This window comes from Melospiza melodia, chromosome 10, assembly GCF_035770615.1.
Source record: "Melospiza melodia melodia isolate bMelMel2 chromosome 10, bMelMel2.pri, whole genome shotgun sequence".
NCBI classification, from domain to species: Eukaryota; Metazoa; Chordata; class Aves; order Passeriformes; family Passerellidae; genus Melospiza; species Melospiza melodia.
In genome coordinates this window covers 14,636,090-14,653,638 of record NC_086203.1, presented here as the reverse complement: position 1 = coordinate 14,653,638, position 17,549 = coordinate 14,636,090, and the positions used below count along the sequence as shown (strand labels likewise).

Genomic DNA, 17,549 nt, shown 5'->3' with positions numbered 1-17,549 from the left:
CTGCAGCTTGGTTAGTCACCAGCTTACTTAGAGGATGACTTCAAAAGCATCAAAGCAAATTAGTGGCATGAGTCCTACTACTTTCATATAGGAGCTTGATCAAGGGATTTTACATCCTAATCCAAAATCCCCTTCTGACCATGTACACAATCTATCAACTGCAGCCCCACACAGTCTGTCCTGCCCCTGATTTACCATGTTCCTTTGAAGCACGCTGAGGCCACGAGGCACACACCTTCCAATTGGTTACACAGGGATATAGTTAAAGTTTCTACAGATCGTCCCAGAAAATCAACTAATGCAAACTCAATTAAAAAACATACAGTCTGTGAGAAAGAGCAGCCAGCAGGAAACCATGGCTCTGTTTTAAGGTGAAACTTGCACCTATAGGTAGCATACACAGCATAATCTATGACTAAGATTTCCCCACTGGCACACAATTATTCTATTAACACATTAGGAGGAGAGGACCTGACAGCTACAGAGACAGGGTGCCATCTGTATCCTGCCCATGCATCCAAAGATTACTTCAAATCTTTCCTAGCTCAAGGCAAGATCTCACCTAGAAACGAATTCAAAGGATGAGTATTCCAGATGCCTCATCACTCAGGAAAATGCTCTGTGTACTGAAAATGACCAAACCAAAGCTATTTCTTAGGGAATGCTCCGCCAGGGAGTCCTCTACAACACAACTTTAGCCCCATGGAAGGGGCAGAGGCAGACTGAGCCATGGTACACACTGCACTTTGCATGCACAAGCAATAACTTTCAGGTGCCCTCATTTTTACACCACCAGTGCTGGGCATGACCAAAGGTCTGGCTGTCCCATGGTGGTTCCTCACTCTGAGCCACCAGTGCAGGGAATATCCAACCTTTTCCTGCCCTGCAGCTGGGAGTGATGCAGCACAAGTACTGATATATCAGATCACACAGCCAACCAACCAGAGAGGACTGGACACCTGTCTTGTCAATCACTCACAGATCAAATTATTGAAACAAATTTCAGGAAATCACAATTATTCCCTCCAGCTCCTAGCACTGTAAACAGAACATCTAATCCAACAGAGAACAACTTGATTACCAAGGCATTTATAATCTATAGGGAAAGAATGGTTATTTCAGAATTACACCATCACACAGATTTGCTAATGTCAATGGGCAAAAAATTGCAACAGACCCATCACCAGAACAGAAATGCAGGGGCCAGGAGGGAGAGCATTTTCATTTTAGAGAAGGGTAGGGAGTGATGCTTTATGTGAAACAACCTATTTATATAGCAGCCCAAGCCAACCTCAGCACACAGAATAGATAATTCTGTAATATACAGCAATATTTGAGTCCTGAGATAACCCTGCTGGGCCACACATCCCCAGCAGCAATCAGAGATACTGAGGAAGTCCCACTTAAGCATGTGCTGCAGGCTCCAGCCAGCTCACCCAGAAGCTGTCCTGTGGGACAATCCCATTGCAGAGCAGCAGTTCAGCAGCAGCAAACACACACAGTCCCACCACATGGGTAAGGTGAGGCTGAAGGAAAAAGGAGGACAGGATTTTGGAATACGAGCAGGGAGGTGGAGGGACATGGCAAGCTGGGAATCACACAAGTAGAGCAAGAAGATGCAGCTTCACAACTCTTCTAGTGAAAAGCGAACTTATTTTAAAACACATTGGATAGCATGGTTTGCTTCTCGAGGCAAGGCAGGACAGAGCTGCCAAGAAGGAGGTTGTAGTTTTTTTATCTGGGAAGGGCTGGAGAAAACACATTGATGGGAAGCTACTATTGGCTGAAAGGAAGAGTGTGTGAAGTCTCTGGCAGAAGATCTCTTACAACCTTCTGTGCCAAAGGAAGAGGGACTAAGAGGATTCACGCGGCTTGGAGAGCTGAGATGACAGAAGATGTTGAGAAGACAGAAGAGAAAAAGGTCCAGAGAAATATTTTTGGTACTTTTTGGCAGTTACATTTTACAACAAAAGCCACCCTTCTCTGCACATGGAAGGTCTCTGCAGCACACAGAGATTAAGCCAGTCCTTCCAAACAGGCAGTGCATTTATCACAGCTTCACTGCAGGATACACACATGGACACCCACACACCCAGCCCTGTCACAGGTCACTGCAGGCAGATCCAACTGCTTATTCACAGTCAAGTGTCTGCCCAGCTGCAGGAGCTCCCCACTGCAGGCTTCCATACTCATCTCCAAAGCTGACAACTCCAGTTAAATGCTGGTACAATGCAGTGATTAGTGAGACACGAGAGGGAATGAAAAAATGATTGACTCAACATGTCAAGCCTCTGTGATGTAAGCCCAGGGTGAACTCGTGACAAGGTCACACACTGAATCAGATACAAAAAACCCCAAATCAGCTCTGCTGCCTGGAAATCCACTCATCCACTAGCCTGTGGAGAGAACTTTCCATATAGGTCAGGTGGCTCATAAAAATTCCTCCACAATGTGCATGTTTCCCAAACCATTGGGATGTTTACAGAAGAAACTGCCTAGGTACACAAGCCTTTCCCTCACTCAAAGCAGAAGACTCCAACGGCAGATTCTAGAAATCCACAATCAAAAGCAGGACAGGCTTCGTGGGGGTGAGGGAGAGGAGGGGAAAAGGAGGTGTGCTAATGACACAACCTGAGCAAAACCCACACATCTGATATGCAACAAGAAAAGCAGAATATAATGCCACCTGTGGATCCAAGGAGAACAGGTCAAAAGCAAAGCCATCTCCAGCGCCCTTAGCCTAACACACAAATGGATTTTCAGTGTATTTGTGGACATGCCACCACCACCCTCCACTGCAGGTTAAAGCTAAAGAGACAGAGTAACATTGTCAAGTGAATAAATGATGGATACCAGACAGCCCGTGAAAATGCATTTGAGGCAGGTGTCATCTTCCATTACAGGGGGAACCTGGCAGACTCTAGAAAAAAAAAATTCCACACTCCACAATTAGGCCCATTCTACCAAAAGGAAAGCAACTAGTTTTGATGCTTGGACACACATTTTCTTTTACAAATTGCAACACACTCCGTGTAGCACAGGCTTCAATAAATACCCCAAGGTTACAGGTCACAGGAGAAGTTCCATTCTCAGGATAAGCACATGCTTCTTCCTTATTTAATTGGGAAGCCACACAGAGCTGTGGCTTGTTACTGCAAATGTTTTCAGGACAGAAAGTCCTAAGCTTTGCCTGCTTGTCACAGCATCTTGTGGATTTTAACACCAACAGCTACAGTGAAAAGCCTGTGAAATATGATCTGCACCAGAAGCTCTGTTCACACAGAATACAGAAAGGCCCTGCAGTGAATGGATACAGGAAAATAGGCTCAGAGCAGGAGAAACACACAGTTGATATTTCTAGTTGCACAGGAGTGGGACATGCTCAAGTGAGCACCCACCAAATCCAGTAAGAATCCCTCTTACTCTCTCCAGTAAAAAAACAAGCAGGGAGTGGAGACACTGGTGTGCTCAGCAAGCTGAACAAGGACAGCACTGCAGAGACACTGCTCTAACAAGTACCAGCCTCAGTGCAGGAAGGCACAAGAGCAAGTCTTGAACAACCACTCCAGCACATGCCTGGAGAGCTGCACAATAATGTACAGTGTATGCATTTTTAAAAGTTCATGCTATAGCTCTCCTCTCGCCCTCTTTCTTCAGAAACAGGAGGAAAGGATTACAAAGTTGTTAGTTACTAGCAACAAGCTAGGAAATATTCGTGCAGCCAGTGTTGCTAAGTTTGAGGCCTGAGTGGATTTGGAGACAATACTACAGAGTCAATTGAAACAAACCATTTGCTCCTGAGCTCAAAAAACCCCTCTTGCTTCCATATGTATAACAACCAATTCCATTTCAGTGAAAACACTCAGAGAATTAAAATATGCAAGCAGCAGAGACAAGCTCCTTCCATTCCTGTTCCTCCTGCCTTTATGACACACAACAGTACAAAGGGTACTTCATTTCCCACCTGATTTTCTCACACCAAGTAACATGCTTGTTATGGCTGTTCTTTTCTACACATGAAGGAGGAATGCAAAAAGATCCCGAGCCTATGGCCAAGTGCAGCCATGGGATGTATTCCCAAAGCTGCTTCCAAGAAGCCAACCTGGTGCCCTCAGACAGGAGCACTACCACACCATGGGCCACACCAAAGAAACGCCAAATGCCACATCCCACCCCTTCAAAAATGACAATAAGGGAGGGAAAATTATTTAACAAAAATCATGTGACTTAGCAGACAGAAACCTCCATTTTCCATTCAAAATAACTTTCTCCCCAACAGAAAAGCAGCTCATCACAGACAGAAAAGGTCTCACACAACTCTAGTGACAGCCACTGTGAAACAAAAGGCCACCAGGAGCATCACCAACCATGAGACTGCTATAAGGGCTGGATCAAGGCTCTGCACAACAAATCAACAGCTCATCTGCCCTGCCAGGGCAGAGCCCCCACAAAGCCAGGGGGAGAGCCAGCACCTGGCACCTCACTCATCCAGCCCTGAGCCCAGCACCTCCACGCTGGGAATAACAGCAATCCAGAACCTTCCATGTATATTAGATGGGACCTTGGCACTGGAATCAGTTGCCAATGCAGCAATCAACGAGTCAAAGCAATTAATAAGGTGCCTGTTGTCATTACTTTAGCTGAGGCAGTTAATAACATGAATTCTGAGAATGAAACTCTCCTGCAAAATCAGGGCAACACAAATATGGGTGTTTCCTTATCACAATGTATGTAACAGAAAAGCCCCCTCAAATCTCAGCAGTCACGTATACATGCTAAGATTTACTGAATGGAGGGAGTTGAACCTGGTAAATCTGTAGTTTGCAAGTCTGGCAATGATCTTAAGTGGGCGCTGGTGTGTGTTGAGTAAAACAAAAGGATTTCACAATATCAGAATGATACAATATAGAGATGTAGCAAATTGTTCTTCAGGCAAGGGCAGCTCAACAGGCATTAAACTGCATCAAAAATGTTGGTTTTGCACAAGCTATTTATTCCCAGCCTCTAGATGCCTGAGAAAGAGGCAGGTTGACTAGTGAGGGACCAGCATGTCACTTGCTATTTATGCTCTCACAAGTGACTGAATTTGACAGGGACAGTTGATAACCTTCTGAAAATAACTGAACTATCAAAGAATCTGCGTCTTAGCTAACACAGATTTTTGGTTTTGCAGCTTGCAAAAATGCAGACTCTCAGTCTAAGGAGATGATCTTGCAACTCTACCCTGGAAGTCATTGAAGTGGAATATCTATTCCCTAGGGACAACTCATAACTCCCTGTCTGAAGATCTCTATTTGTCTCTTACTGAGAATTTTAAAGTCACCTCTTTCCTTTGCAGTATGTCAGGTACAAATGCTGCTAGGTTTTTCTTTTTTTTTTTTTTTTTAATTTAGGTAATTAGAAAGGCTCTTTTTCATGTTCAATCAAAAGCAGATTAGTCCAGTTAACCTATGTGGGGTAATCCAGAAATTACAGCTCTCCTGATCAAATGCACGTAGCTTGGGTCATCCCAAACCCCACATTTCCAACTTCTCTAATTACTAACACCTGTAGGTCTACTAAAACATGATGAAGATTGGCATATGGAAGCTTGGGAGATGATCCCTTCCAAGCACTCCATCTTTCAGCATTCATCTGCACACACACAGAGCCAGGTATAGCAGGAAGAAAACTGGAAGACTTTCATGCCCTGTCTGTTTTTAGCACATCCCAGGTGTCTAAGGCTGAGACCTCAACTCCTGTCACTAGCAGGGAAGGGAAGCACAGGAAAGCATTCCCCAGCCTGAATGGCTGCTGTAACTGAAGCTGGGGAGGTCAGTGTAAGCAGCAGTGGAACACCAGCCAGAGCTTCTTCCCATGCATGTGTGTGGGCACCTGCAGGCACCCAGTTCAGTTTAAGGATTGCTGCCTACAGGCTCTCTGCTGTAGCAATGGACCAAACCTGATCAAGTTAGAACACCTGCCCAATTCTATATGCTCCAAATGGGAGAAAGGGCAGAGCAGGTATCAACAATCAGAAAAAGAGGGATTCCCAAATTCCCAGATACTTGGGAATTGCTCTTGCATAGGAAGTTAATTCATATGAGCAGAAGGGTGGAGAGAATATGGAGAGGCATTCAGTTAAAAGCAGTGTCATCTATAATTATAGATTCCCCAGTGACAACAAAATAAATTGGGAATTGTAGAAACACTGAAGGGAAAATAAAAGTTGTCACTGCGGGTAAAAGTAATAATTAATTCTGGAGCCTTCTCTCTCTGTGCTCCTCACCACCACCTCGGTGGGAATGTGCCAGGCTCTTTCCCAGCAACAGAATTATTTCTGTAAAACATTTTTGTAAGTTGCAATACCTCTGTAACTGAAAATAGAGGCAAATGCAAGCGCTTAGTGGGACCTTTGAAACCCCAGCTGTGAAGATTCATTAACTGTAAGTACATTTTTGCAGATGCACAGCTCTGAATCTGACTCATAACTCTCCTCCCATGACAGCAAGACCCAGGATTCAGGTAAAAAGGCTTAAGATAATTGATATGGATCCTTACTCAGGCAAATTAGGAGGAAGAAAGCAGCAAAGAGGAGACTTAAGGGATATGGTGAAGGAAGGGGGATCAGAAGTTGGCTCTGTTGAGGGATCCATCATTTGCAGTTTCAAGGCACAAGGAGGCCAGTATGAGATGGGAATCTATGTTTCATCTAACAAATTTTATGCATCTCACTCTGGTATAGGAGAAAACAGCTCTAGTTTCAAATACCAGGTCAGAGTAAAGGCCCCTCTTGAATAGCTACTGAGGATTTCAGTCATTTTGTCCTTTCAAGGGCTGGAAATGTTCAGGTTTACCAGGCTCAACTGCACATGAGGGTAGTGTCTGCAGCTCTGGGTTGCTAAAGGACAGGATAGATATGGGGGAGATGCACAATGAAGCACCTCTCCCACACATAAGGCATATGGCAAAGTGGAGCACTCAAGTCACAGCTGACTCAGAGCTGCACACGAGGGTGTGCACCTACAGTCACGTGTGTGTGTGTGTGTGTGTGTGTGTGTGTGTCTGTGTGTCTGTGTCTGTCTGTGTGTGTGCACCAACAGCCGGGGGAAGCATCACTGCCAGCACAGCTCTTCCCAACTGCATTCCAGAGAGCACAAAAACAGCAGGGTCAAAACCTGCAGTAGGAGTCTGTCAGCCACCAGCCTCTGAGTGAGCCAGCATGCTGACACACACCAGGGAGGAGGGCAGACCACTTGCTGTCCAGCAGCTCTCTCCTGCTGGCATTTCTAAGCCTGATAGAAGATTCTGGTAACAACATTTAAACCGCGCTGTTGTGTATTATACAAGAACAGATCTTCCTTCACAAAAACCTCATTGGCTTTCCACCACCCCACCAAAAAAAAAAAACTTTTAAAATCTTCTAGCAGCATTGACCGAATTGTAAAGCAACCTGGTTGGCTTCCATGCATCCGATGGCCTCTTCCAAGAGTGAAAACTCCACGCAGACATAGCCATAGTCGTAACCTGGGGACAGCATTTAAATACAGACGGGAGTCATGTTAGTGCCTTGTCATACAGAAAGCCACATTAAATCATCAATTTCCCTTTCCCTCCAATGACAAGCCCTCTAACCACCACCCCTCTACCTCAGAATGAAAAAGAAAGAAACCAGGGACTAGCTGGATGATGATTAACTGTGCAGTTTACCATGAACATTAATAGTAGTGTTCCCACTTTCCCTTACACAACCCAGTGACAGTCACACCCTTTCTTAGGGCAAGAAATAATTGCTTTGCTGTTTGTTTTTTCTAAGTCAGAGTGACTTTCCATTGCCAGTTTCACGTGTGCTACCTTGAAGGAAGCACTCTCCAAAGTAAGTGTTGATAAATCATTTCCAAGTACCTTGCTGCAGATATATTTTATACGAATAGCCAGCATTTTAATTGGGCAATATTTCAGAGAGAACTAACACAATTCCTTTACCTTTGCTATTTTTCTTTCAACACCTGCTTACTTTTTGAAGTCCAATCCCTTGCATTATGAAAAAATGCAGCTGAGCAGGAATGAAAACTCCAATTTTCTCATTTTGGTATAGATATCACTGCACTCATAAGAGGGTGTGAGAGCTTTAAGTTTAGATTCAAGAAACTATAGAGCCTTTACTCTTCTCACTCCTTGGAAAGCTGTTATCTCCATCATTGCAGAAGGGAACCACTGATTTAACTGTGTACTCCAGCTACCTGCACTGAAATATTATGTCCCAAAGTGCAGGGTGAACACTACAGAATCTAAGACCAACTCAAGATCCATCCCTGATGTTGAAACTATCTCCAAGAACTGGAATGCTGAGGAACAACCTAAAGTCACAACCTCACCCCTCACATGTCAAGGCCACCACACTCCAAAATAGCACTTTCCAGATGATCATGGGCAGAGATGATTGTACATGGGCACAAGCAGTGACAGAGTTTGGCTCCCTCCTCCTGCTGCTCTTTTGGCTGGTTTGGAACAAGAAGAAGGCTGGTCTGCACGTGATTTGTGCCACTTTAGGCACCTAGCTGTCGTGGTGAGGAGTTCTCTTCCCTTCTACTAAAGATGCACACCTCAACTCCAGTATTTTCAACCCAGGTGTGTATCTGGTTCCTACTGCTTCAGCCCCTCACCTTCCATGAAAAGGTAATTCCATGCATGCTTCTCCCAGGAAAGGCATTCCAGCCTCCTGGCAAACAGTCCCCATCTCCCTCAAGCCTCTGCCTAAAAACATTTGCTGCATTCCCTAGTTTCTCCTTCTCTCTCACTTTACCATCTTTGTACTTTACCACATCAAAGACCAGACCACACAAAATTATTTCATCATCAAGCCCTACTGATTTTTTTAATCTTTTTCTTTTATTCTGGGAGCTCTTTGCATGCTGTTCTAACAACACAATCCTGACTTTGCACCTTTTGCCTCTAATAACAAGACTCCAATTTGAATCTAGCACCTCTTCCACCTCAGAGAGGAATTTATTCAATTTTCCCATATTATTTTAGTCAATATAACTATGCTAAATGGAAATTTATCAATCTGTGTGCTGTTCAGCTCAGTGGAAGATGCAGTCCAGCAGCACAACATCTGTGGTGGAAGGCAGCTAAAGGCACTTGACACTCGTACATCAAGTGGGCACCTGGAACTAGAGGTGTGGTTTCAGCTGGCAGAATTGACAGAACCAAATTGATTCAGCTGTTCCCACAGCATCCATTCTGCTCTGCAGTACAGCCACACCGGATCACATTTTGAAAATGAAGGAGTTCTCCTCTCTGCAGAAGGCAGCTGCTCTCCAGAAGCAGTGCTGCCCCTTGCTGGGAGACTGCTCTGCATTCCAGGCAGTCACCTCTGCTACTCCCTGCACAGTGTGCAGCCTCACGTGGTACATTTTAAAGCCTTACTCAAATCCAGAATTCTCGAGTCGCTTCTTTCCCTTCTTTTTAGAGAAGGGCTGCATGAATGATATTCGTCAGCCCATAAGGCTCCCAGTTCCCCTTCAGAGAGGATTTTTGAAAGCCTGCTGTAATCAGCAAGGCAAGATCAGAGCACTATCTTACTTCTATGTGTAGGAGACCTCATGAGAGAAACACAAAGCAAGATTGCAGAAGTTTTCATTCTATTTGCTCTGCAATAAGAGGACATTTACATCCCAGTCCTCGTGAAGGGAATGAGTAGTTTAGACATGGATTTAATCCAGCATGACACAACTGAGAGTGCAAGGCTGAATGTTACAGAGAGACACAAAAGCTCAGACGCTTGGAGGAATGTACGCCAGAGGATCATTCCAAGCATTACATGGAGACAGTTAAGGGGAAGCCCAGCTCATTTCTCCTTCTGCACTTTCCCCTCCTCTGCTCTCCCCCACCGAACTCACAAACACAGCAGCAATAACATGTACAAAAACAATAACCATGGGCCCCATATCCTGCCAAAATGCAGCTCCAGGCCAGACGTTCAGCTCTTGTGGTCGGCTCGCAGAGGACGCAGCGTTCCGGCATTCACTACGAGCTGTCCTTGCACAGACAGCACAGAAGTGGTGATGCAAGAAGAGAGCAGCCTGGAGCCACTTGCTGAAAACCACTGCTGAAGATGTGTGGGGGCTTGACACTTTTCCCCTCCTCCAGATCCAGAGCTTTGCATGGATCTGACAAGCACACTCAGGATGTGAGAACTACGGAGTAACATCAGCCTTGGGCGGCACGCCACCCCTGCTCTGCCCCCCTGCCCCCAGCTCCTCCACAGCCTCCTTCCATTTTAGGCCATGGCAGGGAGGCAACTGAAATGGAAGCCTGTGGAACAATGGCACCACACCTTCAAAAAGCAATGGCTGCTGATTTTTCCACCATCTGCAACAATCACATTACCCAGAGGACAAACAAAACCAAGGGGCTCGAGGCTGGTTCTTAAGGGGGAGCAACTACAGAGGCTCCTGCCACCAACTGTTGTGCCTCTTCTCTGCCTCCTCCAAAGGGCTGCTTCAGCTCTGTGTAGCAGCTGCTGAGCTTGGATATTTTTGTTTCCGAAGCCTTCCCAGAGTTTGCCTGCCAGAATGCCAACAATTTAGGTGCTGTTACCAGAAGCAGGGCATGGGATTTTGATGGAGGAACAGGGCCAGGCACCCAATGGCAGGAACTGGTTCCACAGGCATCCCAAGGCAAGGTAAGCAGTGCTCCCCTGTGAGTGACAGTTCTTGGAGAATACCCTCTGATATTCTTCAGGCCATAGAAGTAAAACCAAAGCAATCAAACCAGCAAAGCAAAACCACTGCAGAAGAACAGTGTAGGGTTTTTGACTCAAAGAGGCCTAACTTCACAGGCAAGGTTTCACATGAAGATATAAATCCTGACCTCTTCACTTATTGATCAGTACAATACTACAGTTTCAGGATGCACAAGAAATTAGAATGGAGTAATGATTTGCAGAAGTATATATGATCAACATAAACTCTGACAAAAAGGAAAGAAATCCTTATGTGGTATTTCCCCCACAACCTCTGAGCATGCTGCAGCACAGCCACACTGTCCAAATGATTTTTCCAACAGGAACACTTGAACTTGCCCAGATTTTGGCCCTAGCACAGCTATAAAACACTCATGTCCTCATCTCCCCCTATGTTTTAGGTCAACTGTGTAAAAGCACTCTTGTACCTTATTTAGCTACTTCCTTTCAGCTGTGCAAGTCTACAGTACCACAGGCTGTGTACGACAGATGAAATCAGAACGCAAGGAGAGGGTGCACATAGATTGCAGAGGACTTCTGCTTTCCCTTAAGTGCTTCTATGTATACACAATCCTTTACGGATGCTCCCAAAGCATGCTCGGCTGTCTTCTGCACTGAAAATGGCACAAATGCTTAATACTTGGGAGCAGGGACACATTTAGAGCTCCAGGAAGCTGCTCTGTGAGCACTGGAATAAGGAACATTCTGCCTCTGAAACAGACGTGTCTTAGCAAAGTGAATTTTGACAGCACATGGAGGGTCCCTGCTAGCATGCAATACTTTGGCTAAAAATCCTGAAAGCCTGCCTTAAAATTACTGTTCTTTGGCTTCAGATATAGAGATCAAAGACTTGAGATTTAAAATAAGTCTTGTCTCTATACAGACACAGTTTCTACTGAACAACTGACACATAGTAATGTGTTACTTCACCATAGTTTGTTATATCAAAGATCTAAATAAAGGAAAACCATAATGTTGTTCTCAGAGGGGCTGTAAGCAGTGTGAAGACAAAAAAAAATTCTCTGGAGTTTCAGAAGACCAAATGAAAAGATCCTGTAGTGACAGCAGCCCTGTCTGTGCCAAAGCAAAGATAGTTTTGGAAAGAAGGCAGGATGGCAACATGACAAAGGCAGCCAATCCAAGAGGCAACCCAGCTTCTTGATCCTAGGAATGAGTGCATCAGTTGTGCTCCTGCACGGCCCCAACAAGCTGAGGGCATTGGGTTACCTCACATCCATGGGGAGCCACCACCTGCCTTTGCAAAAACAACTGTGACAAACCCCCAGCTGCTGTGGTGCAACACAAAGATGTCCCTTCTCCTCTGGGACAAGAAGAGGTCCCCCATTAAAGTAACTCCATGGAACAGCTCACCAAAGGACACTACAGTGCCCTGGGCAGCAGGAAATCCCTGCATCTGCCAGGTGGGCTAAGCAGCCTCAAGGCAGATGGATGCCATGCAGCCTCCTAGGCAGAGAGCTTCCCCACCATCACTACAACACTTTTGTTTTTTCCCCTAGGATATGACACAACTACCACAGAAGAAAAGCATTTGCAGTTCTGGAGACTTCTGGGATTCAGAGAGATGGCACATTAAAGCAGAGCCATGGCCAGCAGCTGAAGCAGGAGATTCTTGCTGCTTGCTCCCTCCAGAGACAGCTTGGCAGAGCAGGGTGCAGCTGAGGAAATGCTCTGCAGAGTTTCACCCATGCTAGAGGAGAAAGTTCTATGACTCCAAGGGCAGCTAGAGCATAAAGCATGGTGTGATTATGAAGGACTTCTACATCCCTGAAGGAATCTGTGGTCTCACACACTGACCTCTGGGGAGCTCAGGTAATGGAGAACAGAGATTGTGCACCCTGTTCTCAGAGAATCTGCCATCTGTGATTGAAAGGAAGATCTACCTCATGAGTGGGAGATTTTGGCAATGTGCCCATGACCCCACGCACAAGATTTGCCTGTTTCCTCCAAGGAAAGATGCAGGTGTAGGTCTGTTATTATTCACTCATACCAGAGTGAAAAACACTGGAGAACACAGGGCTTTCTCTGGATCTCTGTGCTCTTACACTGGGCTACTATTAGGAGGCATCATACACTCAATGCTTCCAGGAAAACAGGAGCTCCTGGACATGCTCAGGAATGGCTGTACCTGTGTTTACTCAGCAGGCACTGCCTTTGCAGTGAGGATGGGCACCAGAGTAGTGCCTTTTGTGCCAGGCAGAGGAAATAAATCTGTCCCACCAGTCTGAAAAGCTGGAGGGCACCCCCACAGCACGGCAGGTACAGCAGCAATCTATCTATGCTACCACTGAAGCCAAAATCATGAGCTCTCTCAATACCAGCTGGTGGATTCTGAGCATCCATAAATTTGTCAGATCTCTTTACTGCACAGATAAATTGGTCTTCAGAGCTACTAAAGCTGAAGAGCTACACTAGAATAAACAGGACAATCTGCAACAAGCCATATCCCCAGTCCCTTTCAAAGGCTGAGTGTTTACAAGCCACACCTGCTGCTGGGAAAAGGCCTGTCACTTCCTGCTGTCCCTCTGTGTAAAGAAGTACACTCTTACACACTCATTCATGACAGAGAACAACACTGAAACCACAGGAAATGAAACAGAGCTGTATTCTGAAAGATAGAGCACTACAGTCCACTCTCCTTCCTCCATCCTGGAGAACAAGACACAGAAAGGACCTGCCTGAGACAACCTCAAAGGTGGACAGCAGCAGCTCCATCAACTACAGGAACTACTACAGTCAGAGCCCCAATGGCTGTCAACTGTTCTTGGCCCAAGGAGGACAGTTTATACACAGCACAAAGGAGAGGAGAGAGAAAAACCCAATGCTAACACTGTACACTGCAGTTTTATTGAAGACAAACTATCACATTATGTTTGTACAGAAACCTGGAATCTGAGGAATGTTGGGGCCCTCACGAGACTCCATGAGAGAGGATTGTGAGCTGCATACCTGGGAAGATGTTCCACCCAGGAGCTTGGTTTTAAAGTGCTGCTAATGTGAACCTGGTGTCCAGGATATATCACTTGGCATCTCAGCACAAAGTAATCAAGGTAATGTCAGTAGACTGTGCAAAGCCTTGAAATTTTGCTCCAGAGATGCAAAAGGAATGAGCACCTTTGTAAAAACGGATTCTGCATGTCAAAAAGGCTGTGAGCATGTTTTATGGATGGATGTGTTTGTTGCATTTTCAGAATAGGCCTTATAACCCTGCACCAAGGCTGATCACCATCACAAACACTGACTTAGACCAGATTTGTACTTCCTATTTCCCAAGCCACCACATCACAGATAAGGAAAGAGGAGCAAGAATCCCTTTTGCTTCCAAGAGACAATGCACTGGTGCCCTGAAACCAAGCAAGGCAAGCCAAAAGCCTACTGCCCACACAGCTGGGAAAACTGGCAAGGACTGCTATTGATGACCATGGACTAATTCCAGCTAAGTGTATTTTTTGGTTCTTGGCACACTATTCTAGCTACAAGCTAGAGTCAATTGGCTCAGGCAGATCAGTGCTGGAGATATTTCCACAAGTGCTGGCAGGTGAGCCCTGCAGTGTGCAGAACTCTGCTGATCACTGGGGGATCTGACCACACCTCAAGGGGAAACTCCTTGTGTGTTACAGGATCTCCTGAGCTCAGGGAGGGTCACCTCAGCTCTCAGCAAGTGCCTGAGCTCTGCATGCCTGAGTCATGGCTGATGCCACACAACCACCACTGTGCAAAGAGTGAGCCACACAACCACCACTGTGCAAAGCACCAAGCACAGCAACAGGAGATTCTTCATCCTGTGGTGCATCAGCACCAGCCTTGATGGTGAGCCAAGCTGCCCTCTGTATAATCAGCACAACAGGCCAGATGCCCCTCTGCACCACAGCATGTGCTAGAGCCATCCCACAGCAACCCACAGCGTGTGTTTGTACCAAACCCAAGAATCCAAGTCCTTGTGGCACCTAGTCCTCATCTAACTGCAGAGAGCTGGGGCCAAGCCCTCTATATGGGGAAGCCACCAGCTCACCACAAACCCACCCTTTGGAAGGGTTTCCCCCTGGGCACTGCATCACTCCAGAAAGGAAACAAAAAGGTTTTTTCTGTTTGGCACAGTTCCAGAAACACTCCCTCCCCCTGCAGATGAGCAGCTCACCTCTCCAGCCCTGCCTAAAGCTGGGAGCTGCAGCACGATGGCACCTGTGGCAGGAGCAGCATCTTGCCAGCATTTCTGGCCTCCAAGAGCTGCCCTACCCAAACACCACCCACAGCAAGGAAGCTAAAACCCTGTTATATGTGGGCCTGACAAATGCACAACCAGGTCTGCCTCAAGGGAAAGGTGATCTCACTGCCTTGGAATGCACTCCAGCCATGGAAAATGGAGAACTTATCCCTGCTGAGAAGAGATGCACCAATTTAAAAAAAAGATCTGCACCAATTTTTCCATTACAAGCTGGAAACTTCTGGACTCTTAGATTATGAGTTTTAGCAAAATATAACACTGAAAAATACAATTCTGAATTCCAAAGGCTTCCTGATATATTCCTGAAACCAATGATTCACTGTTGTGATATACAAGATAGACTGCACTTGGAAGGGGGAAAAAAAAGCAGCACCTTTTAAAGATTTATCTAAGGGGCTTATTAATATTTAACAGGGCACCAATGCGGCAGAGCTTAGAGAGAACAAGCAAGATAATCCAGTTTCTTGTAGGACTTGGCCAAGGCAATTTTAAGTTTAACACAGGGAGGGATAAGGGAAGCAGTTCCAAGCACCACATAAGGGGCTGGCCTGGACAAATCAAACAGAACATGAATGCTAGGGCAAGAAGGAGGCCGAGCAAGCAGTAAAGTACATTTAGCGGCAATAATACTTGCTAAAACAAAAGCTTTTCAAAATGGAGCAGGCAGCTGCCATAAAGCAGCTCATGTTTCCAGGTGACACTACACTTCTTGGGTGTTCCTTCAGCACAGGAAGGAGCCTGTCCTTCAGCAGGAGCCACCTGTGTCCATGTGGACATTGCTCTGGCCCCAGGCATTACTGCTGCTCTACCTGCTCCAGGCATTCCTGTTCACAGGTGCTTTGTTCCTCAGGGGTGCTGCATTGTGTTCACACATACACACCCAGGGTTCAAAAGTGAGTATTTGCAAGGGTCAAAACAGGGTTAAAACCCCAAATCTCCCAATTTTTGAAGTGCTGCACTAATTTAGAGTACATAAAGAGGCTGGGGTAAATGTCACAGTTCCTCTTGACTAGAATCCAGCTCACCTGGTCCCTCCAGGTCCACTTCAGAGTTCCTCTCCACCCTAGTGAGAGTCCATTCTCCACCAGGCTCTCCCAGCCCAGCAAAAATTCTTCTCAGTTCCCCAGATGGGCTTATGGAGTGAGCTAGAGAAGTCTTGTGGGCTGCCAGCCATTTCTCAGGCTCACTTTCCCTGAACAGCTTTCACAGCTGCTGGTACCAACACTAACACGAATCCTGGTTGGAAAACACATGTTCCAAGCTTGTCCCACTGCATGCTGCATGCAGGAGAACAATTTGAACAGAAGGCTCACTGTGGCTTGTGCTTTCACTTATAACTCTGGACACCACTGCAGCGTCCTTTAAGATAAGCAGCCCTTTAAGATAAGGCTGGCTCCACGTGCTTCCTTCTCCAGGGCACATGTGAGTGACTCAGCCAGAGCTCTGTGCATATCAGACCCTCAAGATGAGATCTCAGGCTTATGTCTGACATTACTCAGGGAAGTAGAAATAAAGCCTTATGAAAATCAGGCAGGAGATAAGTTTAAAATATGATCAAAATCAAAACCAGGGCAAGGTATGTTCATGTTAGACTCCTTAAAGGTCAAAGGTGTCAGCTTCAAGTTCCTGGCAGTCAGCACTGAGGCAGGAGCGTGGACAGTAAAAGGAGGAAGAGAGACCCCATTCCATGAGCAGCCAGTGCTGTCACACACTGCACTCACACCTCCAAGGAGGGGACACCATGGTGTAAAGCCACATGAAAGCCCAGAGCCCAGCAAGCAGAGACAAGCACCTTCAGATGGGACAGGGGAGCTCACAACCCCTTCCCAGAGAGCTGCTGACAAGTCATCACCACAGGCATCCACAGGAGCAGTGGGACATCCATGCTCTGCCTCCACACAAGGCTCCAGGACATCCTGCACACCAAAGCAGCTGATAGTCCTTGAGAAGGCTCCACAATCACCTCAAGGTTTGTTCTTTGCAAAGGTTAATTGGACAGACATAACCAAACACACTTGAGAATGCAAGCTGAAAGATTTAATATAGTTATTTCTGCCAAGGCATATACATCACACTAGAAGAAGCCCTCCTCCCCCCAAAAATGGATTTGGCACTTCAGTCTGAACGTACAGGCATCGACTCAAAAATCTAACTGATGGAAATTACAAGTTAATGTCTTTTAGGGTAATACTATAAAGTCTGACTTTGACATTTTATCATTGTAAATATCTGCCTCTTTGATTTAAATAGAATTACTATGCCACTTCTTAAGGTCTCTCACTGCCTTGTTTAAAATCTAGCCATCATTTCAGTTTGTGGGCTTCAGAGACAAAATAATCTAAAGAATCAACAGCTTGAATGCATACCAAAATCACACCAGGTATATTAAGAACAGAGTTCCATTCTCAGCACAGCCTTCTGTGAAAATAGACTTTCCTTCGCACATACAGGGTATGTAAAAAAAGGGGCTTTATAAAGAAATTGAGCTGCTTTTTCCAAGAAAAATCAACCATATCTTTTTCCCCAAACCAGAAAGAGTCTTGTAGAAGATCATACAGTGGAATCATTACACTGAAG

General features: G+C 45.7%; 1 protein-coding gene across 3 annotated transcripts in view; it reads right to left on the bottom strand.

Moving 5' to 3' along the window:
* The window catches only part of RBM6 (RNA binding motif protein 6), a 58,917-nt gene that overhangs the window by 28,416 nt on the left and 12,952 nt on the right, over nucleotides 1-17,549 (bottom strand). For all 3 annotated transcript variants that reach the window (XM_063164476.1, XM_063164478.1, XM_063164477.1), the window contains exon 6: nucleotides 7,433-7,506. In XM_063164476.1, coding sequence (XP_063020546.1) covers nucleotides 7,433-7,506 — 74 coding nt within the window. The remainder of the gene's footprint in view (nucleotides 1-7,432; nucleotides 7,507-17,549) is intronic.